At 41.4% G+C, this 25,774-nt stretch overlaps 1 protein-coding gene across 1 annotated transcript in view; it reads left to right on the top strand.

Moving 5' to 3' along the window:
- Positions 1 to 25,774, top strand: part of LOC115476518 (ankyrin repeat and fibronectin type-III domain-containing protein 1-like) — a 1,054,756-nt gene that overhangs the window by 807,418 nt on the left and 221,564 nt on the right. Inside the window, exon 6 of the mRNA XM_030212932.1 lies at positions 21,739 to 21,867. Within this exon, the coding sequence (XP_030068792.1) occupies positions 21,739 to 21,867 (129 nt within the window). The remainder of the gene's footprint in view (positions 1 to 21,738; positions 21,868 to 25,774) is intronic.

Raw genomic sequence — 25,774 nt, 5'->3', positions numbered from 1 at the left:
TATTCAGGACAATGTGGTGGCCCTCTAATACTACGTTTTAGGTTGAATCATTTCCGACTCAAATGGTAGCAACTCCATTTGTACAGTGCATCCCATCACCATGTTGTGGTCTTGATAAAATAGGGTATGTTCTAATTTTAAGGGGAAAGAGCAGAGTGCCTCATTGTGACCCAATTGTGCTGTGTGTAATTTTAAATATGGAAATTCTGAGTCTAAATTTTCCATGATTAGCTTGATAGAAAATCTTTAAGAAGGGAAAGACAGGTCTCATTGAGTTCTTGATTTTACTAACAGTCAAGGCAAACATGGCATGTTCCTTTAAGCCTGAAAAACTATGAGTTCTGTCACTTGTGCCTTGAGATGCTCACAAAGTACAGTTTTCCTATTATAAATGTACACCATGTGATATATAATTGTGCTTACAAAATGTCTCAGCCCCCAGAAAAGCTACAGCTTCCGTATTGTTTACTTATACTCTAATATTTGTACAGAGTGCAGTGTTTGTTATTTAATCAGACTGACCCATTTTTAGAGACTTTTTTTATATATATATAAGTAAGCATAAAAGCACAGCATGATGTTTCTTCATACTATAATAGCTGCATTTCCAATGTGCATTGTAAGGCAAGAAGCAAAACTATGCACTTTCAACCAGTTCAGTTATATTACGCCTCATGAAGCCTCTTTTTATTGTACTGGCCCATGCGTGGGATTAATTTAGATTGAAAAACGAAATACCCCAGTCTCAGGATAAACCTACAATGTGCCACCATAAACCAATCCTGTTATTTAATACTTCATGCTGAGCAAAATATTATTGTGTATATGGAGGGGCATTCTGTGCACAGCCTACAAATCTAAGCTGCCACTTGGTTCTTTAGCATAATTCTTGGGATTCTATATATCACGCCTTAATTTCCGTGTGGAAATCGAAGCATATTCAATAACAATTTATGTAATTTATAAGTACATAAGTATTGCCGTACTGGGAGAGATCGAAGGTCCATCAAGCCCAGAATCCTGTTTCCAACAGTGGTCAATCTAGATCACAAGTACCTGGCAAGATTCCAAAACAGTACAATACTTTTTATGCTGCTTATTCTAGAAATAAGCAGTGAATTTTCCCCAAGTCCATTTTAATTGTGGTCTATAGACTTTTCCTTTAGGAAGCCATCCAGACCTTTTATAAACCCCGCTAAGCTAACCATTTTTACTACATTCTCTGGCAACAAATTCCAGAGTTTAATTACATGTTGAGTGAAGAAATATTTCCTCTGATTAGTTTTAAATTTACTACTTTCTAGCTTCATTGCGTGCCCCTTAGTCCTAATATTTTTGGAAAGAGTAAACAAGCAATTCATGTCTACCCGCTCCACTCCACTCATTATTTTATAGACCTCTATCATATCTCCCCTCAGCCATCATTTTTTCAACCTGAAGAATCCTAGACGCTTTAGCCTTTCCTCATAGGGAAGTCATCCCATCCCCTTTATCATTTTCGTCACCCTTCTCTGTACTTTTTCTAATTCCAGTATATCTTTTTTGAGATGCGGTGACCACAGCTGAGCACAATATTCGAGGTGTGGTCGGACATGGAGCGATACAAAGGCATTATTACGTCCTCATTTTTGTTTTCCATTCCTTTCCTAATAATACCTAACATTCTATTTGCTTTCTTAGTGGCTGCTGCACACTGAGCTGAGGGTTTCAACGTATCATCAGTGATGACATCTAGATCCCTTTCCCGGTTGGTGAATCCTAATGTGGAACCTTGCATTACATAACTATAATTCCGGTTCCTCTTTCCCACATTCATCATTTTACACTTGCTCAATTAAACATCATCTGCCATTTAGATGCCCAGTCTCCCAGTCTCGTAAGGTCCTCTTGTAATTTTTCACAATCCTCTTGCGATTTAACAACTTTGAATAAATTTGTGTCATCAGCTAACTTAATTACCTCACTAGTTACTCCCATCTCTAGATTATTTATAAATATGTTAAAAAGCAGCGGTCCCAGCACAGACCCCTGGGGAACCACACTACCCTTCACTTAATTGGTTAACTGACTAATCAGCGCTGTCAGTTGGATATTAAGCATTTATCACTAATTGGCATTAATTAAGATTTACGCGCACAACTCGCTAAGTGTATTCTGTAACATATTGCATGTAAATTCTAAGTCACATAGTTGAAAAGGAGGCATGGCCATGGGCAAGGCATGGGAGTTTCTAAAATCTATGCACATTGTTATAGAGTACACCCGCTCTGCACCTCATGTAGGCATTGGGATTTATGCCAAATAAAAAATGGTGTAAATGGCCACAACCAAATTTGGTCACGTGGAGAGGCACTCAGCGTATTCTATATACCTTTCAGAAATTAAGCCTGTCTTATAAAATTTAGGTGTCTCTTAAAGAAAACGCCTACGCATATATTTTTCTGTGCTGACTTTTCAGGTGCCGTATATAGAATCTATATAGAATCCAATATGTGGAACAACACCTTAGAAAGGACATCCAACTCAGAATAATGATGCCTGAGTTGGTGCATCGCACACGAATGTCCATTTCTCATTCATTTTAGAATAGGCTGTACATTGGCACACTCTGTTCTAAAATATATGAGAAATGGACATCTATGTGCTGGTTACATCCATTTTGAACATCCATTTTACAAACTGAAATGTCCAAACTACAAATGGGGCAAAACAAGGGACAAGGACTCATTGTGGCATTATAGGAATGTCCATGTTATAAAATACTTAATAAATGGCCAATTCGATTAATAATAGGACTGGTCTCAAAATATACAGTATAGTACTTGATTAGACCAATCCCCTGTCTACAAATATTTCTGATTTTCTTTAGGCGTTATTCAATCTTTATTTACAGTCCATATCATTCTACTATAGTATTCAATTTTCGAATGCCTCAGTGATGTGTGTCGTCCACCACCCTCTCGGGCTTTATGTGGCGACCCCTATAAACATCAATTTCTTCATCAGCCCTATTTTAGGCTACTTCGACCATGCTTTATATCTTATAAACTTTTAAACACTTATCTTATCTGTCGGACTCGGGGGTATCACTGTCCGACACGCATGTTTCGCTTGCAACGGCAAGCTGTCTCAAGGACCTACCCCTACGAAAGAAAAATAATGAATCAACCTTTATCTCTCCTCGATGGACACCCTCACCTCACACCCAAAAGAGACAGACCTTCTTACTGTTTTCATAATTGCTTACCCATTAGTCTCTTTAGCGCCATCTCCACCATCGTATTACTTAGTGAAGATGGCGGCGGCGTGTTTCAAGATTTTATATCCGCGTTTACTCAATGACGTCAATAGCCCCGCCCCCCCAAAATCTCCTCGATTTCCCTTTATTAAATCAGAGACCTCCAATCTAACTCTGCATTCAAGCCCTTAGGAATAACCGTTTGAAGCCAGAATATGAACCACTGTTCTCTAAAATTTAATATTTTTGTTATAGATCCCCCTTCCCTCCTTCTTTCTATTTTTTCTACTATCCTCCAGCTCAGATCTTCTATTTTATGCTGTTTCTGCAGCCAGTGTTCTACCAGTGGAGCTTGTCTATTTTGTGTTGTTATTCTAGATTTATGTTCATTTAATCTAATCTTAATAGGTCTTGTGCTCCTACCTATATATATGAGCTCACATGGGCACATGATCGCATATACAACCCCACTACTATCACAATCTGTCATTCTATCATTATTTAAAACCTTATCTTTTGCAGGTGGTATCCATACTTCTCCTGTCACTGCCAAATCACACCATTGGCAGTGACCACATTTTTTTTGACCTCCTTTATATGACATCTCGGGGAGCAAGCTCTTAAATTTGTTTGTACTTAAACGTTCTCCTATAGATTTACCTTTTGTGTAAGATATCACAGGACATTCCCCAAAACACGGGTATAGTTGAAGAACATGCCAATGGTTCTTCCAGTGCCTGGATGGAGCTAGAAAATCTTCAGAAGCGATTAATTAGGGTGGAGCTACATGCGAGTACGTTGGCACAATACCTAAAAAAGTCCTGGGTTTCTAGGGGTTTGCGTATAATTAAAGAACCAAAGATTTTTGTGACTGATAAGAAGTTTTTGGATAAGTGGTCTGCTATATTGAATAAATGCAGCCGAGACCTCATGGCTCTCATTGTAGAGACTACTAGTCAAGTAGAGGTGGATCTGAAAAGCCAGATCACTACTAGTGAAGAGATTTTGAAAAACATGCTTATTCCGGATGAATATGATAAACAAATGGAAGAACTGAAAAAGACGATACGAACGATGAAAGACTCTATTAAACAAGTAAAGATAAAGAAGTTGAAAAGGGATGAACGAGACTATCAGTTTGGAAGAGTCTACACGTGGCAAAGGAGGGGTCAATCGGAGATGACCAAGAAGAGGGTAGCATTTGAAGGTTCATCTGAAGACAGTGGGGAAATTAGTACTGGTAGTGATCAAGAACAAGGAAATTTAGGTAGTGATGAAAGAGATCAATCAAATAGTTACATGAGAACTAGGGGGGCCCAACAAAGAGAGAGACAACAGCCCCAGCGAGGACAGAATCGATCGGGGGACTACAAGAATCGGAAGATACGCAAACCATAGTAAATATTTCTACATTTTCTTTGTCTGAGGATCAAAAGAGTGTATTAAATTTGGGACTAGGTTTTGTGCCTACGACTTATCATGATCCGTTCCGCTTAAGGATAGCATTACAGAAGTTTTTTAGGAAATTACAATGCAAAATATATTTTATGGACCACCCGACTTCTATTGATATCTCCATTGTGAAACCTTCTTCTAAATGGTATCCACCGGGCGTTATAAACCCAGTGGTGTCAACTTTTAGAGAATTAGTCTTAAGAGATGTCGAGAGAGCGGAGAAGGACCGTGAGTTTCCAAGAGGGAAGAACAATTTATCTATGAGACAATGGTCAGCATTAGATAGTTTGATAAAAGAATCTCGAATTATAATTATAAGGGCAGACAAAGGAGGGGCTACAGTGGTGTGGAACAAAGAACAATATTTGGAAGAAGCGAATAAACAATTGAGTGACTATACAGCATATAGAATATTGACCACTGATCCGATGGAAGAACTTAAAAATACTATCAAGGATCTGGTAGCTGAAGCAGTAAAAAGAAATATGATAACATCTAAAGAAGGTAGATTTCTAGTGGAAGAAGATGCTCAGACTCCCAAAATATATTTTGTTCTAAAGATACACAAACGTTTGACTGCTCCACCGGGACGACCTATAGTGTCTACGAAATCATCAATATTAGAACCACTATCGATTTTTGTGGATACATTTTTGAAATATTCAGTCCAACAGATGCCCTCATATATAAAAGATTCCTCCCATTTTCTAAGACATTTAGAATCGGTTCATCTAGAGGCTGAGGACATATGGTTGGTTACCTTGGACATAGTGTCACTTTACACAAAGATTCCTCAGGAGGGGGCTTTACAAGTAATAAAAGAGACATTAGAATCCCGGACAGCAGGCCAACGGATCCCCTCCGAGTTTATCCTATCACTAGCTGAATTAGTGATTTGTAAAAATTATTTTTGGTTCAATGACAAATTTTACCTTCAAACACAAGGTGTAGCTATGGGAGCAACTTTAGCTCCCTCAGTAGCTACTTTGTATGTGGCTAGACTTGAAGCTAAAATATATTCTTCGAGATTTTTTACATCTATAGCACTATGGAAGCGTTTTTTAGATGATGTTTTTTTCATTTGGACGGGGTCTAAACCGGCTCTGGACGAATTTTTGAGTTGGCTGAATGCTTTAGATTTGAACATTACATTCACTATGGGTACAAGTAAACAGGCGATAGAATTTTTAGATCTCTGGATCTATAGGGAAGGGGATATTTTATGCTCCACTCTCTATAGAAAACCTGTGAGTAAGAACACTTTTCTACAATTTGGTAGCTTCCATCCTTACCATCTGAAATACAATCTGCCGGTGAGCCAATTTTTAAGAATCAGAAGAGTATGTTCTACATTATCTGAGTTTAAACAGCAAGCTAAAGCATTAAAAACTAGATTTTTAGCTAGAGGATATCCAAAATCCTCAGTGAGGAAAGCCTACATTAGAGCACGGTTTGCTCAACGCCCGCTACTACTGCAAGAGGGGAATGAGAAAGACGAAGTAGACTTGACATGTGTCCTGCCTTTTAATCAGATGAGTCAGAGAACGGTACAGTTTATAAAGAACCATTGGCATGTTCTTCAACTATACCCGTGTTTTGGGGAATGTCCTGTGATATCTTACACAAAAGGTAAATCTATAGGAGAACGTTTAAGTACAAACAAATTTAAGAGCTTGCTCCCCGAGATGTCATATAAAGGAGGTCAAAAAAAATGTGGTCACTGCCAATGGTGTGATTTGGCAGTGACAGGAGAAGTATGGATACCACCTGCAAAAGATAAGGTTTTAAATAATGATAGAATGACAGATTGTGATAGTAGTGGGGTTGTATATGCGATCATGTGCCCATGTGAGCTCATATATATAGGTAGGAGCACAAGACCTATTAAGATTAGATTAAATGAACATAAATCTAGAATAACAACACAAAATAGACAAGCTCCACTGGTAGAACACTGGCTGCAGAAACAGCATAAAATAGAAGATCTGAGCTGGAGGATAGTAGAAAAAATAGAAAGAAGGAGGGAAGGGGGATCTATAACAAAAATATTAAATTTTAGAGAACAGTGGTTCATATTCTGGCTTCAAACGGTTATTCCTAAGGGCTTGAATGCAGAGTTAGATTGGAGGTCTCTGATTTAATAAAGGGAAATCGAGGAGATTTTGGGGGGGGCGGGGCTATTGACGTCATTGAGTAAACGCGGATATAAAATCTTGAAACACGCCGCCGCCATCTTCACTAAGTAATACGATGGTGGAGATGGCGCTAAAGAGACTAATGGGTAAGCAATTATGAAAACAGTAAGAAGGTCTGTCTCTTTTGGGTGTGAGGTGAGGGTGTCCATCGAGGAGAGATAAAGGTTGATTCATTATTTTTCTTTCATATGGGGTAGGTCCTTGAGACAGCTTGCCGTTGCAAGCGAAACATGCGTGTCGGACAGTGATACCCCCGAGTCCGACAGATAAGATAAGTGTTTAAAAGTTTATAAGATATAAAACATGGTCGAAGTAGCCTAAAATAGGGCTGATGAAGAAATTGATGTTTATAGGGGTCGCCACATAAAGCCCGAGAGGGTGGTGGACGACACACATCACTGAGGCATTCGAAAATTGAATACTATAGTAGAATGATATGGACTGTAAATAAAGATTGAATAACGCCTAAAGAAAATCAGAAATATTTGTAGACAGGGGATTGGTCTAATCATGTTATAAAATAGCCACATAGTTGTCCAAGTGGCGGAGTAGACTAATGAGCTGAAGACCAACGGACTCTGGTTCAGATCTCATTGTGGCTATTTGTACATTTTTATTTTTAAATTGTGAGCCCTCTAGGAACAAAAAAATACCTACTATGACTAACCCTTAATTCCTCCAGTGGAGAGCTGCTTAATCAGAACACTTTTCTTTAACTTATCTCAAGGGCATTAATGTACAGGAAGTGAGCCTTTTTCAACTGAAGGAAAGCTCTGGAACGAGGGAGCATATGATGAAATTAAGAAGGAATAGGCTTAGGAGTAATCTAGGAAAGTATTATTTCACAGAACGGGTGGTGGAAGTGAGGAATGGCCTCCTGGTGGAGGTTCTGGAGTCGAGGACTGTGTCAGAATTTAAAAAAGCATGGGATAAGCATGTGGGATCGCTTAGGAAAAGGAAGAGTTAGGGGTTACAGAGGATGGGGCAGACTGGATGGGCCATTTGGCCTTTATCCACTGTCATGTTTCTATGTTTCTAACCTGGATGTGTGGGCTACCAGATCAAAATACATAGATGTCTTTTTCCCTTTTGAAATCTAAGTTGGACATCCAATTTTGGCATCTCCCTAGTCCCACCTAAAACATGCCCAGATCATACCCCTTGCCATAAGGATATATTACAATTTTAGAAGTCTATATCCCAGGTTAATAAAATCTGGATTTGGACATCCATGCTGTATGGATGACTAAATGCTGAGTCACCTCAAATGTTGTAATGTTCTCGGTGTCCCAATAAATGTATTAGTATGATCAAATTGTCAAAGTCTGAAGGTGAATAAGTCCCCAGAGCTTGACTTGCCATGTTTCATAGATATTTCAATGAAATGTGCCAAGCTGAGCTCTATGGTCCGCATTGCTGAAATTTCAATTGGAGCCAACCATACAATTTAAAGTAAAGAGCTACGCCAGATAAGTGGCAAGATTTATTCACTTACGGATTTGATAGTTTACTCACTTAAAATTTTATAGGGACACTGAGCGCATTACAGTATTGGAGGTAGCTCATATATTTTGCTCAAAGAGCCAAGTGGCAGCATAGATTTGTAGTCTGTGTTGATGGCTTAAAACTCTATTTTGAGAGCCCCTCGGTATATACAATAACATTTTGTTCAGCATGAAGTATTATATAACAGGATTTGGGTTATGGTGGGATTTATTTAAAGCATGTGGTTTTCCAGCATCATGTTTCTTCTAGTTTGCCTTAAATATTTACCTTTTGCATACTGTTTTCTACAAACTTCCCTTATGCCTTGACACGAAGATATCAAGTTCTAACCACTCTCATTGTGTTTTGCAGTCCTTACTTCTGTCATCCTGAAAACTATTGAACTGTTTGCCTTTGAAATAACCCAAAAGCTCTCTAGTCTGAGCTGGTATTTAAAGTACAAGTAGGATGCAGCATGCCAGTGAGACCATGGAACCACCATTTCAATTGCAGTCAACAGTTAGTTTAGATTTTGTTTTTGAGGATGTAATATTCCTACTGATATCCAGAGGTCTCTTATGTAGATTTACATTAGTCTGTGTTCCCCATTGCCAATGCGTGATACGTCCCATGTGTTTTCTTTTGGCATTGGCAGGGAAAGACTTGCTCCTGCAATGTCATAATTAATTAAATTTAAGAAAAGCCACACTGAGTTAGACCAAGATCCATTGAGTCCAGTGTCCTGTTTTTCATAGTGACTAGTCTGGGTCACTAGTACTCAGCAGATCAGAGAAGGTATCTACCATAGCTCTCATAGTTCACTTACAGAAGTGATCCATGGTTCTCCCAAGTCTATCTGGCGAATAATTTTATTGGACTTTTTTCCAGGAACTTATCCAATCCTCTATTGCATCCCACAATGTTAGTCACCTTGGTCATATCTTCTGTCAACAGATCCCATAGCTTAATTATGTGTTATAAGTTGTTTTCAATTGCTAGTTATTATCTTCATGGAGTGTACCATTGTTTATATGTTATTTGAAAGATTAAACAACCATTCTGTTTACCCATCCACCCAGCGGACTTTGATCCTGGGGAACTGGGTTCGATTTCCATTGTAGCTCCTTGTGACTGTGGGCAAGTCACTTAACCCTCCATTGCCCCAGGTACAAAATAAGTACCTGTATATATGTAAACCGCTTTGAATGTAGTTGCAAAATACCACAGAAAGGCAGTATATCAAGTTCCATTTCCCTTCCTTTTCCCCTTATAAACGTCTATTGTTTCCCTTCTCAGTCACTTTTTCTCCAAGCTGGAAAGCCCTAACTTGTTTAGTTTTTCTTCCTAAGAAAGATGTTCTATCTCTTTCATTATTTTTGCTTCCCTTTGTTGAACCTTTTCTATTTCCACTACATCCTTGTTGAGATGTGGAAACCAGAACTGCACACGAAGCTCGAGGTGTGATTGCTCTAGAGACCTATACAGAACGATATTCTCAGTTTTGTTCTTAATCCCTTTTCAAATAATTCCTAACATTCTAATTGCTTTTTCAGAAACCGTGATGGACTGAGCTGAAAATTTCAATGTAATGCCCACACTTATGCCAAGATCTTTTGCTTAGGTGGTTACTCCTAACTTAGAACCCAGGATTTTGTACCTGTAGTTAGGACTTTTTTTTTCCCCTGGGATGTATCATTTTTCACTTCTCCGCATTGTTTCATCATCCATTAGATGCCTAGTCTCCTAGTCTGCAAAAAAAAAAAAAAGGAAAATGGATCCATGAACTAAAGCTGCAAATAATAGATTCTACAATGCTGTTATCCATTATTTTTCAGTTATATTTATTGCAGACACCACAACAAAGTTTTTGCAACAAAATATCATTCTTCAAAATGTTTTTCACTTGGGAAGTACTGAAGCTTATTCAATTCTTCAAGGTATCTATTCTGTCACGTAAAATAGACACATAAACCCCAAAATGGGCCGCCATGTTTTTTTTGACCTTGTAGTAATTCTCTTAAGGAGGCACCAGGTGTGACTTACCCAGTAGTTCCCTTTGCCCTGCCCACTTCGTCCTTCCCGATGAGAGGAGACACCCCTCTATATTTTCACCCTGTAGAATAACATACTAGAGTGAACTGTGCTTCAAAACTGGGACATTTTTGGTATTCTCTGTGGAGGGGGATAATTTGTTTGTGCCTGAGCTGGACTGAATTGTAAAGGTGGACAACAGAAATACTTTCCCACTACAGGGTGAGGCAAAAAAAAAATCCTCTTAGAGTTTTTTGCTGGTTTCTCAGATTTATTTGCTTTTACTATCTGTGTTTATGTGCTGAGTAATTAACTTTTTAGCGGTTAAAGTAGGCCTGCTGTCACTGGAGTAGCCTATTTTAATCTGTCCGGTTTTCTGGGCGTCAGGACTTTTTCACAAGCGGTGTGGTCTACATGCTCACTGCTCCCAATACTTGTCCCTGATGGATAATGCGGACTTCCCTCTGGGGGTATGGTCCCGTACTTATCATACTTGGGCTGAACAGGGCTTACTGTGGGATGGGGATAAACCAAATATTTTGCTCTTTGACTTTTTTTCACCATAGATTTTATTTGCTTCTTAAGGATTGGTATTCCTATTGCCAATTCCATCATTATGTACAGTCTTTATTGAGCTCCTCCCTTTTGATTTTCAGGAATCCCTTTTTGATGATAAATGTCCCTTGCCCGCAGTCTATAGAGGGTTATTGGGTCAGTATTATGAAACTTTGAAAGCCGTTAGGATGTTCCCCTTTACAATAACCAGTAGCGTAGCCAGAAGGCAGTTTTTGGGTGGGCCAGTGGGCAGGTTGGGTGGGCATGCATTTCCTCTTCCCTTCCCCCCCTCCCCCAACCATGAACTTAAAAAAATGAAATACTTTAGCTGGTGAAGATCTCTAGCCCACAGACCCCTGTTTGGAAAAAAAGGTACTGCTCCATGCTAGTGACACTGGCTTCAGCACCATAAGCATGCTCAGTTCTCATGCATGACATATTCCAATCATTAAATAGAAAATAAAACATTTTTTCTACCTTTGTTGTCTGGTCATGTTATTTTTCTAATCATGTTGTCTCAGTCTCTGGTTTCTGCATTCCTCTGTCTTCTCTTAACTTTTTTCCCCAATATCCTCTGTCCATTTGACCTTTCTTCTCTCTCCATGTCCACCATCCATCTCCCTTCTGTGTCCATGTCTTTATCCTCCCTCTGTGTCCTTGCTCTTATCCTCCCCCATGTCCAGCACCTCACCTTTGTGACCCTGCTCTTATCCTTCCCTGTGGCCATAATCTCCCCCTATTCCTTACCTCATGTCCAACATGTCCTGCATCCTGTCCTTCCTTGTGTTCAGATTCTTCTCCCATTCTTTAACTCATGTTCCATCAACCCAGGGGCGTAGCCAGACACCCAAATTTGGGTGGGCCTGGGCACAAGATGGGTGGGCAGAAGAACTCCGCCTTGTCCCACAAGTGATTTGGTCTCTCCCTCTCTTGCCTGCATCCATATGGTCTCTCAAACATCCGCCCTTCCCTGAATACCTTTTAAATAGCAGATTTTCACCAACAGCGAGCAGCAACTAATACACACTGCTCATGCTGGCCCCGCAGCCTTTTCTCTGATGCAACTTCCTGTTTCCGCATAGGTGGGAATACATCAGAGGGGAAGGCTGCGGGGCCGGTGCGAACAGTATGTATCAGTCGCTGCTTGCTGCAGGCAAAGATCTGCTATTTAAAAGGTGTGCAGGAGGGACAGTTGGGAGTTTTCGACTGGTGGGGCTTGGGAATCCCTGCCAGCCACATTATAGATGTGTTGCTACTGGGTGGGCCTGAACCCAAAGTGGATGGGCCTGGGCCCACCCGAGCCCACCCTTGGCTACTCCACTGCATCAACCCCTCTGTGTCCAGTCCTTCCCTGCATCCATTCTTCCCCCCTCCGCCATTCCTTCCCTCATTCCTTCACTTATCCAGCAACCCTTGTGAGAATTCATCCTGGGTATCCAAAATCTTCCACCATTCTTCCTTCATAACCAGCATGCCCTCTCTATGTCCTGTTCCTCCCTGTGTCCACCCCCCCCCCCCCCCATTCCTTCCCTATATCCCCAACTCCCAATTCAGCATCTCCTCTATTTTCTGTCCTCCCCTGTGTCCTTTTTCCTCACCCCCAATCCAGCATGTCTTCTATTTTTCAGTCCTCCTCGGTGTCCTTCCTTATGCCCAATTTTCCCCTTCTTGTTCTCTGGCACTCTGAAGTCTTCCTGTCCCCTACAGCAGCTCTCTTCCCTTCAACCACCAAGTGCCAACAGTTCTTACCCATGATTATTAAACCCAGCAACGAAGCAGTCCTTCCTTGGAAGGCGGCGCGGGACCTCCCAGCCACATCACACTGATGACTCTGCGGTGTCTCACCCCTAAGACACAGATTTCCTGTTTCTGTGAGGGCGGGAGCCGGGCTCCCGCCCTCTCAGAAACAGGAAGTTCGTGTCGGGTGCCGCAGAGCCATCAGCGTAACGTGACTGGGAGATCCAGCGCTGCCTTCTTCCAGTTCCATGGACTACATCATTGCTGCGGCGGGCCCTCGAGCAGCAACATACCTTCTTTTTGCAGCGATCCTCTCTCCCACCACTGCCGCAGCGCCTGCCTTGCACTTTGTAGATGCGGCGTCCTGCTCCGGAGTCCTCCCGCCGCCGCACTGATGCAACTTCCTGTTTACACAGAGACACAGCAGAGAGAAGGCCCCGGAGCAGGACGCCGCGTCTGTGAGTTGCTGCCAGCGCCGCGGCAGGGTTGGAGAAGGTGAGCAAGAAATGGATGTGTGTTTCTGGGTGGGCCTGAGGCAAAATTGGGTGGGCCCAGGCCCACCCGTAGCTACACCTCTGACAATAACTGGTAGACTTATGGACCTGGAAGTTTGGGGCATATTCTATTGACAATTTGCAGAAAAGCCTGCAAAGAGGGTCCTCGGCTAGTGGAGACTGCATATCTGCAGGAGTTGAATTATAATTTTTTGAAGCGGTTTATATCTCTCCCTCTCGAGCACATAAGATGGGCCTCCCTTCAGATGGGGCCTTTATTAAATGTGGCCACAAAGATACTACCTATAAACATTGTGTGTGGGACATATATTTTTTTTTGTGGGGGGGGGGACATGTGGACTTTTCTCAGTTCTATTTATAATCAGAGTTGGGTGGTGAATCCACAGATCTGCCTTTTGGACAATATGGAGGACATTGCTGTAGGCATCTGAGTGTCTAGTTTATTTCTCTGCAAGGCAGTCTTATTAGCTAAGCGATGTATAGTATTACAGTGGATTCACGATGTTCCTCCTTTGTTGACCTTGTGGAGGAATCATGTACACTTAAACTATGGAATGCCTATCACTGAGCACCAGAGGATGCAAAGCAAAGAAGCAATTTTTGAAAACATGGACTCTTTATATTAACACTTTTGCTCCCTGTACACATTCTTCATTGTTGAATACCCTTCACCTTTAACTCCTCACTAGCTCATCAGGATGAGCGATCTTGTTCTGTAGCCTTTGTTGTAGGCAGTGTTGGGTTTGGGGTGAGGGTGAGGGTGGGGTAGGGGTTAATGGGAGTTTGCAGTTTGGGGGTTGGTCATTGGGGGGAGGGTGATGTACTTATTGAAAACTGTTAATCGTCCTGTTTTCTCATTCATAAGTTTTTGTTTGTTGTTTCCTTGTGCAGATAATGACAGTAAAGATATTTAAATATAGAGATAGGCCTGCTATTTATGCGGCCTATTCTAACCACTGAACATACTAGTTAAGTGCAGAATATCCGCTCCTAACCGGCCAGTTAGCGGCTGAATATCTGTGGTTAACCTCTGATGTGCTATTTAACCAGTCTGTGGCCATGTCTGGCTGGTTAAATAGCTCTGAATACGGGGTTTGAGCAATTCACAGTGACCACAGAATTCTGATACATTGTTAATTGTATTGTTTGAATGACGTTATTTTACTGTGTTTTAGCTTGAACATTTTTAATACACTTAAATTACTAGGTAGTAATGTTAAAATGTCAGTGACATCAACATAGTGTAAGATAATTAAATGTTGCTTAGTAGTAATATGTAAGTATGATGACTAAATAAGTGTGTAAAATTTCTCATTGAATTTCAAAGCGGTTGCTGAGAAAACTGCAAAAAAAATATAGGGTGTTAATTTTTTTTTACCTCATCTTGTATGAGATATCACAAAAAGAGAGACATTTTAACAAAAATAGAACACTTTTTTCTTTATGTATAGAACACTGAGCAAGAACAGCGAGCAAAGTGAAGGTCTTATCTTCAATCTTACTTTCTCTTCCTTTTTCCAAGATACAGCTGTGTTAACAGATGTTCCAATTTATTCACAAAGGGCTCCTTTTACTAAGGAGTGCTGAAAAATGGGCTGCGGTAGTGTAGGCACGTGTTGTGGATGCGCACAGATCCAGTTTTCAGTACACCTGTAAAAAAAGGCCTTTTTAAAAATTTTGCTGAAAATGGACATGCGGCAAAATAAAAATTGGCACGCGTCCATTTTGGTTCTGAGACCCTACTGTCACCCATTACCTTAGAGGTAATGTCTCTCACGTTAACCATGCGCTAATCACCTACACGTGTCAAGTCGGAGTTACGGCCCGATTTTCACTGCACACTAGAAAATAAAACATATTTTCGCCGCACATGTAGCGGACGCGTGTCAAAAATGAAATTACCACATGGGCCACGCGGTAGCTGGGCAGTAACTCCAAATTGATGCATGTTAGGCACACGTAGGCGTCTACGTGTCTTTAGTAAAAGGGCCTCAAAGTGAAATCAGCTTTTCATATATATCAAGAAATAGCTTTTATGGAGTTGATTTTAAAATAATTACTCATTTACAAGTACAACATTTAGATGTGTAAAGTGGCATATAATATATTAGTGATTTTAGAAAAGGTATATTGTGCATGTGAAAGAACATTTCAATAGAACATCCAAGTCAGAATTGGAACGTCCTGCTCATAATGTCCAAAAAATAGTCCATCTCACATCCATTTTCAAACAGAAAAAACATTGGGATTTCCTGTTCAAAAATACAGTACATGAGGATGTTCTTGCGCTGAAAACATCCAAAATGAACAGCCATTTTCCAAAATGAAACGTCCAAAGTATGAATGCCAAAAAAACAGGCACAAAAAACGTCCATCTGGCATCATTTGTACAAAAATGGCCACACAAATGTCCCTGCAGAGCAGAGGGGCAGCCCATTGGTCAGTGCAGTGGACTTTAAACAATGGGACCCAGGGACAAATCCCACCTTAATTCCTTTATATGTTATTGTGATCCCTCCAGAACAGGTAAAAACCTACTGTATCTAAAGGTAACCACTAGAATAGCCATCATGCTTGCAGGTGTCTTATAAATTCAGGTACATTAGGTATTTCTATGTTCCAAGAGGGCTCACATATTTGTACAGAAATAAGAGTTGAAATTGGACTTACACCTGGGTCCTTTTGTTCAAAATCCACTGCATTGACCACTAGGTGACGCCTTATACTTGCTTGCTGCTCTATTAGGAATGGCCATAATACCTGAAGCTGTCATAGAGCCTGGTACCCACTGTCCCTTTCACTTCTTAGGGGTTGGGAGGGGGTCAGTAACCACTGGAAGATTAAGGAGGGGTCATGCCTTCATCCCTCCAGTGGTCAGCTGCCCAATTAGGGCACCTTTTTATACCCTGGACGTGATTGAAATTGGTCTAGATAAAAACGTCCTTCTTTGTTGCCTTAGATGTTTCTTCCTGTTCCATTATTGCTAAAAGATGTCCTAATTTTGGGCCCTCCATAGTCCCACTAAAAACATGCAGCCAACACACCCCTTGCTATTTAGGAAAAAGTGCAGTGTGAACATGTCCAAATTCTGCCTTTTGAAAATCGTGATTTGGATGTTTTCAGCAGAAGGACATTTTTTGGCCATTTTGAGACATCCATCTGCTTCAGAAATGAGCGCCGTGAGCTGTGGCATGCAGGTGTTTCAAGTTGAAGTGTACTGGGCAGTCCTTCAAAGTACACATGTCACTGTATTTTCGAATAGCAAAATCTGTATATCAAGGATAATTTTCTTGTCAGTATTTATACCTGCTTTTAGTCATACGTAACTGTCCGATAACTTCTAGTTTGGATTTGGAGGAGAACTTAAGGGTAGCTGGGAGATGTTAAAATCACATCAGAATGTCAACAGTATGGGGCCATTTCCGGTGATCGGCATTGAATATCCGGTTTATTTTTGGCCGGTTAGAAGATACCCAACTATGTTGATATTCAGACTTAACCAGTTATCTTCTAACTAGCCAAAGGTATCCCACATAATCATGCGACCAATACAGCTGCTAAAGTGGAGCTTAAAATTGGCAGATAGCCGGTTATGTCTGCCGATATAACCGGCTATCTGCTAGTCACTAACCAGTGATATTCAGCAGGAGATAGCCAGCTATCCTCCACTGAATACTGCTGGATAACCAGTTAAAGGGCATTTAACTGGCTAGGTGCCAATCCTGTCCGGTTAAATGCCATTGATGTTCAGTTTTACAAATTCTGCCATTGAGAAACATAGAGCCTGGTTTTATAATGACACCTATTTGAAGTCTATTTTATAAAGGCAACATAAGCATTTATGAGCCTATATAAAAAGACTCACAGAACCTGCTTCTGTAGTGCCTCTTATTTGCAACTTGATCCCTAGTGGTAGCATCACTAGGGACTGACCAGCACTATTTTAAAGCTTACAGACAATGGGGCAGGGGTAACTGGTCAGTACCAGGGAGAATGGGGATAGTATGTGGATGGGCGGAGGGGGCATGGGTCTGTTTTCAGAGGACTGAGGGCCAGATTCAGAGGATGGTTGAGTTAAGGAATTGTCTAGAGTTCAGGGAATTGTGACAGGGTTGGTGGATCTGGATCTAGTCAGAATTATTAGTAGAATACTAGCACATTTAAATTTACCATGGGAATTACTAATGTGTGGTACTGAGAAAGCAGAAGTTAGCTAGTCCTGTGCTAAATATCACAGTGGTAAAATGCATTGCTTTACTGTGGTAAATATCCTCCAAAACTGTTAGTCTTATTTCTGTTTCATTATTAAGTAAATCCTATATTTTCAGGTTCCCATTACTTGTTCGACAACGGGTTGTAAATTTGTATAATGGACCAAGCTGAATTTAGGTTTAGCTTTCTGTTTGCTTGCATACCCCACTGTTACGTGTCATGAGGGCAGAATATGCCTCATCTTTTTGTTTTTGTAAGTTTTTTATTGTTAACTTTGTAAGCTCCATCCATCTTGTTCTGATTAGCAGTGAGAGTCCACTGTTCTCACTAATACAGCATCAGTGGATCAAACCCAGTCTGAATTTTATTTATTTATTTATTACATTTGTATCCCACATTTTCCCGCATAGCAATAGGCTCAATATGGCTTACAGGTTCTGGAGAGGAGAGTACCAACTCCGGGAATATACAGTATACAGAGTGGAAAATAGAGTAACAGTAGGTGCAAGGAAGCTGATAAGGTTCCGGAAAAGAGAATACAACTCTGGGACGAATATATAGTAGCATATAGAGAAAAGTAATCCCAATGAGGCTGATAAGTTTTAAATACTAAACTCATCACTTTGTGAAAAGTATGATTTTTAGGAGCTCTTTTACCAGTGGTCAAAAGTGGCTTTAACGTTCTCATACACGGGTCATTCCCATGCACTAAGGCCATTTTTCCAGCTTGGGTAAAATGGCCGATTTTCTGAATTTTTCAATAATGGTCATGTTGGTTTTGTTTTGTTTTTTGTTACATTTGTACCCCGCGCTTTCCCACTCATGGCAGGCTCAATGCGGCTTACATGGGGCAATGGAGGGTTAAGTGACTTGCCCATATTTCTATGACAGAGGTCTTTTTCTCCACTAGAAAGAATTGGTTTGATTTAGGGGCCCTTTTACTAAGCAGCGGGCATATTGTCAGTCTTATTTTCGAAAAGAGAAGGACACCCATCTTTTGACATAAATCGGAAGATGGGCGTCCTTCTCTCAGGGTCGCCCAAATCGGCATAATCAAAAGCTGATTTTAGGGCGTCCTCAACTGCTTTCCATCACGGGGACGAAAAAACTTCCCGGGGGTGTGTCGGAAGCATAGCGAAGGCGGGACTGGGGCGTCCTCGGCCGATAACGGCCTACTCTATCCTTCCCAAATAGATTAGATATCATCACATACAAATTCTCTCCAGAACTAAATCTTGCACTAACAGAGATTAAATGGACAGCTTCACCATGGTCTGACCACTACAGAGCAAACCTCTCCCTTCAATGGCGAGCAAAAAATTCACAACATAAACAAGAACAACAAACATATACTACGAGAGGCAAAATAGATCCGTTAACATTTTGGCAACAATTCTATAACGACGAATGGACAGCCCCAACAGACTCACACCAATTTCTTATTGAATGGGACAACAGATGCAGAATCGTGCTAGACAAAATAGCACCGCTTCATACTAGAACCTCACACAGAAAAAATTCAATACCATGGTTTAATGAAGAACTAAAAGAACTAAAGACACAAGTCAGAAGATTAGAGAGAGCATGGAATAAGAAACAAGATGCCTCCACATTCAACGACTGGAAACAACTACAAAGAAAATACAAATACACTATTAGACAAACAAAAAGAACATATTATAAAACCAAAATCGGACCAAACTACAAAGACACACATAAACTCTTCCTACTCGTAAACAAACTACTAAACACCATACCGGTTACTATTAACAACACAGACATTCCATCAGTAACCAACTACTTCAAAGAGAAAATTATAAAGCTATGACTCATGATACCCACCAACACAACAGATTACGTACACCTCCTTGAATGTCTAGACCCAATACCCGGGGAATTCCCAGCTGACCGATCATGGACCAATTTTGACATACTCTCAATCGACAGCATCTCCCAATCACTTGGAAGATATGCTAAGTCGCAATGCAAACTAGATTCCTGCCCTATTAGCCGTGTAAAATCTGCCCCTCCGCAATTCATAACAGATCTCACGAAGCACCTAAACTACATGCTACAAAATGGCCTCTTCCCGAAGGATAAAGGAAACATTCTACTAACCCCTTTACCTAAAGATGCAAAGAAAAGTGCAAATGACCTAACCAACTATCACCCAGTAGCATCTATCCCTTTAATAACCAAACTCATGGAAGGCGTAGTGACGAAACAACTCACGGACTACCTAAATAAATACTCAATTCTACACGAGTCACAATCAGGATTCCGTTCAAACCATAGTACTGAAACTGTACTAGTGACTTTAATGAACTCATTTAAACAAACAATTGCAACTGGCAATAACATACTCCTCCTACAATTTGACATGTCCAGCACCTTCGACATTGTCAACCATGGAATATTACTAAGTATTCTCGAATACTTTGGAGTTGGAGGTAACGTTCTCAACTGATTCAGAGGATTCTTAACCACAAGATCATACCAAGTAATAGCGAATGAGGATATCTCAGCCCCATGGACACCGAAATGTGGAGCCCCCCAAGGATCCCCCCTCTCACCAACCCTCTTCAACCTAATGATGATACCTTTGGCCAAATTACTAGCCAATCATAACCTCAACCCCTACATATATGCAGACAATGTCACGATTTATATCCCATTCAAATATGATTTAAAGGAAATCACCAATGAGATCAATCAAAGCCTCCAAATCATGCACTCCTGGGCTGATGCATTCCAGCTAAAACTCAACACAGAAAAAACACAATGCCTTATACTCACCTCACAACATAACACAAGTAACTTCACCACCATATCCACACCAAACTTCTCTCTTCCAGTCTCAAACACTCTGAAAATTCTGGGAGTTACCATTGATCGAAATCTCACACTCGAAACCCACGTGAAGAATATAACGAAAAAGATGTTCCATTCCATGTGGAAACTCAAATGAGTAAAACCTTTCTTTCCGAGATCCATCTTCCGTAACCTGGTACAGTCAATGGTGCTAAGTCACCTGGACTACTGCAACGCACTATACGCTGGCTGCAAAGAACAGACTATCAAGAAACTTCACAGCCCAGAAAATACTGCAGCCAGACTCATATTTGGCAAAACAAAATATGAAAGTGCGAAACCCCTACGAGAAAGACTTCACTGGCTCCCACTTAAAGAGCGTATCGCATTCAAGATCTGCACGATTGTTCACAAAATCATCCACGGAGATGCCCTGAGCTACATACTAGACCTCATGGACCTGCCTCCCAGAAATGCTAAAAGATCAGCCCGCAAATTCCTTAATCTGCACTTCCCCAACTGCAAAGGATTAAAATACAAGCTAACACATGCGACTAGCTTCTCCTACATGAGCACGCAGCTATGGAATGCACTACCAACTGACTTGAAAACGACTAGCGACATAACCAACTTTCGTAAATCTCTGAAAACCTATCTCTTCAACAAGGCCTACAATGGGAATCCATAACTTAATTACAATACTTCACCACTCCACCCTATTCTGATAATTATCTCTCTTTAACTTTGTTCAGATCTTTTTTGTTTTCTTCATTCATGATCTTGTTGTAACACCAACTGTATCTATCTCCTGGACTGGCGATGTCATAACAGGTGTTTGTAAGCCACATTGAGTCTGCAAACAGGTGGGAAAATGTGGGATGCAAATGCAATAAATAAATAAATATAGAATCTGGGGGAAAGTGCCTTCCATGCCCACTTTCCACCCATGGCACACTCCTTAACAAAAATAGCACTTAACATGCAGTTTAGCGCATGGTAACTGCAAAAATACTGAAAAGACCCTTAATGCATTAAGGGGTTATTTTACTAAGCTGTGGTAAGCGCTAGTGTGTACTTACGGCAGGTTAAAATGTCTTACTGTGGGACGCGCTCAGGTGTCTTCCAGTAAATTTTGGATCTGCATGCACAAACCATGTGCTGAAAATATTCTGAAATTTTTCAGAGACGGGGCGTGTCTAGAAGGTGGAGAGTGGGTGTTTCTGTGCTAATCAGCGCATCTACATTACTGCTCATTAATTAGCGCAGGATTACTGTGTGATCCTCACTGCCTACAAAATAGGTGTCAGTAAGTGCTCATGTGCTAATTTTTTGTAATGGTCATGTGCTAACAGGTGCTTGCTTGTAATAGATGTAGGTTGTAAAACTGGAACTCTTGGCTCTGCATATCTTACTTATACTCCATCCTGAGCTTGCTACTGCCTCCTACTGTTACTTACCTCCAACACCTCAGTGGACTAATGCCTCTCATTTCCCCCTTCCTCAGGTCTCAGAGTGGTCTATCTAAGTTTACCCACCGCTTATCAGTGAAGGAGAAGCAGGAGAAGAAAAGCAAAGCTGAACATGCATCCCCTGAGCAACCCGCATTTCGACAGAGGTCTATGAGCATTGAATGGTAAGCACAGTAGAGTGGGATTCTGCTAACACCCAACTTAAGAGGGTCCCTAGGGCTTCTCAGTAATAAGGGGGTAGATATTCAGCCCGCGGCAGTCAGTGTTTTTTTAAACACTGACAGCTTCCAGCAGAATTAGCTCACGATATTCAGTGCCAGACCATGTCTGGGCACCAGCACAGAAAATCGGGGTCTAATTTTAATGGAGCTGGCCAACAGAGCTTATGTGTGTCCCTGCTGATAGTCAGCCATGGCCCGCATAAGGGAGTTATGTGAGCCTTGGCTGAATATCAGCTGGGACCTGCATAACCTTCCCCCCTCCCCTCTCACTGAGCATTCAAAGCAGCTCTCTTCTTCCGGGAAGCAGACCTCCTCCCCCTGGAAGGTCCCTTTACACCCCAAGCTCAATAGGCCTCCGAATGCCTACCTTCTATCCCTCATGACTCAGTGGGGGTGATGGGGGTAGGAGCAAAGCCCACTTATCTTTGGCCGGTTTAAAGATAACTGGCTAAGTGTGAATACTTAGCTGGTTATCTTTAAACCAGCCAAAAATAAACCAGATATTCAATGCCCATTACCAGAAATGGCCCAGCATTGAATATCCAGGTTTAGCAATGACCATGGGAATTAGCCAGTCTATCTTCTGCAGTCTGAATATCAGCCCCAAAGACTTTATCTGTCAATAGCTCACTTATCAACAGTGGTGTAGGAAGGGGGGGCGGTGGGGCGGTCCGCCCTGGGTGCACGCCGCTGGGGGGTGTCGGCGCCTCGCTGGTTCCGGGGCAGAGAGAGCAAGGAACCAGCGAGGCGCCGACACCCCCCAGCGGCGTGCACTCGGCGGATTGGCTCTCCCGCCCGCCCCTCACCGCCTTCCAGGTATGTTCTTGCGGGGGGGGGGGGGGGGTTGCGCTACGGGGGGGGGGGGGTGCATTGCGCTGCACCCGGGGGGGGGGGGGGGTGTGCAGCGGCGACCCGTCCCGGGTGTCAGCTGCCCTCGCGACGCCACTGCTTATCAAAGAAAATGCCTGCTTTGGAGTCATTGAACTAAAATAACTGAGAGGATATTAGGACCCTAGGCATGTGCCTAGTTTGCTTAAGCCTCAATCTTGCACTGAGTGGCAGAATTTGAACCATTTCCATTTTACTTATTCTTCCTGCTAAATTGGCCTCTAGAGATTACTCAACCAATGGTTTCTGGGACACTGTATAAACCAGAGAATTCAGACTCCAGTTCAGTCCAGGACTTTAGGAGATTCCTAAAACGAATATGCAAGCGAGACATTTGCTACCCTGGAGGCCGTGAGCATGCAACTCTATCTCATATATATTCTTTATGAATATCCTGAAAACCAGTTTGATTTGCAGCCCTTGAGAACCAGTTTGTGATCTCCGGTGTAAACAGTGAAGCACAACTGAATTAGTTGGTTATGACAAGATTGGAGGCCGTTTCACTGCCTGACTCAGCCTGGGTGTAGCTCTTTTAGTTTTTGTATTCTCATGTTCTGTTCTGTTCCAGAATCAATAGAAAAAACTGGGCATCACAAATTTTCCACAATCATAACAGTAATGGTTTGTTGCTTACAATAGTACTGAAATTAAAGCATCTTAGCTAATCATTGCATAGAAATATGTCTTACAGTTAACCTCAACGTTTCAGTATAGTTGTAATAATTTAAGTTGGTTTGTGGTTGATTTTGTAATGACTGTACAAAGGGATAATAAATAGCTTGTTCTTTGACTTCAGTGTTTATTTAAGCCATAATGTAACTTTGGCCTTGTAAAACAGCATGGAGTACTGAGAGTTTAAGAAACGGCAAGAGTCCTCTCAGTATGAAAAAGAGGTCACTTTGCCTCAAGGTAAAAGCAGGTCTTGGAACAAAAGATAAAAATGGCTTCTTCTTAGTGTAAGACAGAGGGAAGTCTAGGGTTTTGAAAATAGAAACAGCTTCTTCTCAATCTAAGGCAAATGTCTAGAGTTTAGAAAACTTTTTTGTCAGTCTAGGGTAAAGGGAGCCATTGGAGGGTATGTGTATGGGACCAGCGCTGTGGAGATAAGATTTGTAAAGACAGCTACTTCCAATACAAGGCCCAGTGAGGACTGGAGGGGAATCTAGGTGTTGGGCTGTGCTTGGAGATGTCCCTTCCATGCGGCAGAGCAGTAACAGAGATTGATAGGAAGGTTAAAGGTTGATTCAGAACTGCTTATCAGCATTTGATCTTCCTTTATTTAGGGTCCCTTGGTTCTCAGTCCACTGCATTAACCATTAGGCTACTCCTGAGAACTGCATACTGCTCTATTAAGAATGTCCATAGTACATGAAGCTGTCATAGAAACTGGTCTCCCTTGCCAGTTTCACATCTGGGGTAGAGGAAGGGGGTGAGAAACCACTGGGGGATTAAGGAGGCATCATTAATCCCTCCAGTGGACAGCACCTTTCTGGACATGCCAAGTACCAGGTCAAAATAACAACGTTCCTCTTTTTAGGAGAGGAGTAGCCTAATGGTTAGTATAATAATCTAAGAACCAGCGGGACCAGGTTCAATTCCTACTACAGTTCCTTGTTACACTGGGAAATCATTTAACTCTCTCTTGCCCCAGGTACAAAATCAGTACCTGTACTCAATACTGCACTTGCTTCCTTTTGCCATTGCGGGCCAGAATATGTAAACTGCTTTGATTGTAACCACGTATTCCATCCCCTTTTCCCCTTTCCACTTCTGTGATTGGAGATGGATATCCATATCTTGGTCCTATCCAGATCGCACCCAGACCATGCCCCTTTGCCATATCGGATGTAAAGCAGTCTTAGACGTCCATATTCTGGCTTTATTTAATTGAAATTTGGACTTCCATGCAATATGGATGTATAAAAGCCAGTTTTCAGATGTCCAAAACAAGAATAGAGCTCCTAAAATTTTCACCTTATCATCTATTCAAGCATCATCTAATCTAACTCAGGATGGTGCTATATGTTTGACTGCACAATCGACAGCTTCAGTATCCTTCATAATGAAGAAATTCAGTGTTTTTCTGTTAGGGAATTTAGCAGATATTTGTGCAAACTGCTGTCTGAAGTATGCTCAGTGACTTGCTCAGTCACAAGGCATGTGTTTTTCTCAGAAACCAGTTCTGTCTGAGCAGTGACTATTTTAGATGTGGTTCTTCGGCACTGGTGATGTGGGTTGGAATGATTCCATAGTATGGCCCCATCAGCATTAACTGTTTAACTATGCATTTTGTAAGTACTGCATATGACAAATTTTAAATGGATGTGGTTGTACTGGATAATTTGCTATGGGTCTTGTTGAGGTATTGAGGTATCAAAGAATAGTACATGTTTGTCCAACTTACTTTTCTTTCTTTTTAAAAAAACTATTTTTGGAAATTGTTTGATCTTACTGTCCTTATGTAGTCTTTTATACAAAAGCATCAAGAAAAGACAGCCTTTATTAACATGACATATTGATATAACATATTGGCACTCATTTTTGAAGCATATGGATGTCTCAAAAGGCCAAAATGGACTTCCATATACTTGAAACATTCAAATCTTGATTTTACAAAGGCGGAATAGGGACATCCAACAATGCAGGACATCCAAAGAGCAAAGGGGCGTGTTTTCGGCAGGACTAGGGAGGGTCTGAAATCTGGATGTCTAACAGCGATTACCGAAGGGGAAGAAACTTCCTTGTCTAGAAAGAAGGACATCTCTTTTGAGCAGGGACTGTCTTTTCTTCATGTTAAATTTGTGAAGCGCTGCGTACGACTGGTAGCGCTATAGAAATGATTTGTAGTAGTAGTAGTAGACCTGTTTCAGGAAAATCCAGGTTACAGAAAGGTGCTCTGATTGAGAAGCTTTCCAGTGGAGGGTTTAAGGCATGACACTTCCTTAAACCCCAGTGGTTGCTG

This window comes from Microcaecilia unicolor, chromosome 8 (assembly GCF_901765095.1).
Source record: "Microcaecilia unicolor chromosome 8, aMicUni1.1, whole genome shotgun sequence".
NCBI lineage: Eukaryota > Metazoa > Chordata > Amphibia > Gymnophiona > Siphonopidae > Microcaecilia > Microcaecilia unicolor.
Note: the sequence above shows the minus strand (reverse complement) of the source record. Positions and strands in the feature narration are given on the sequence as shown.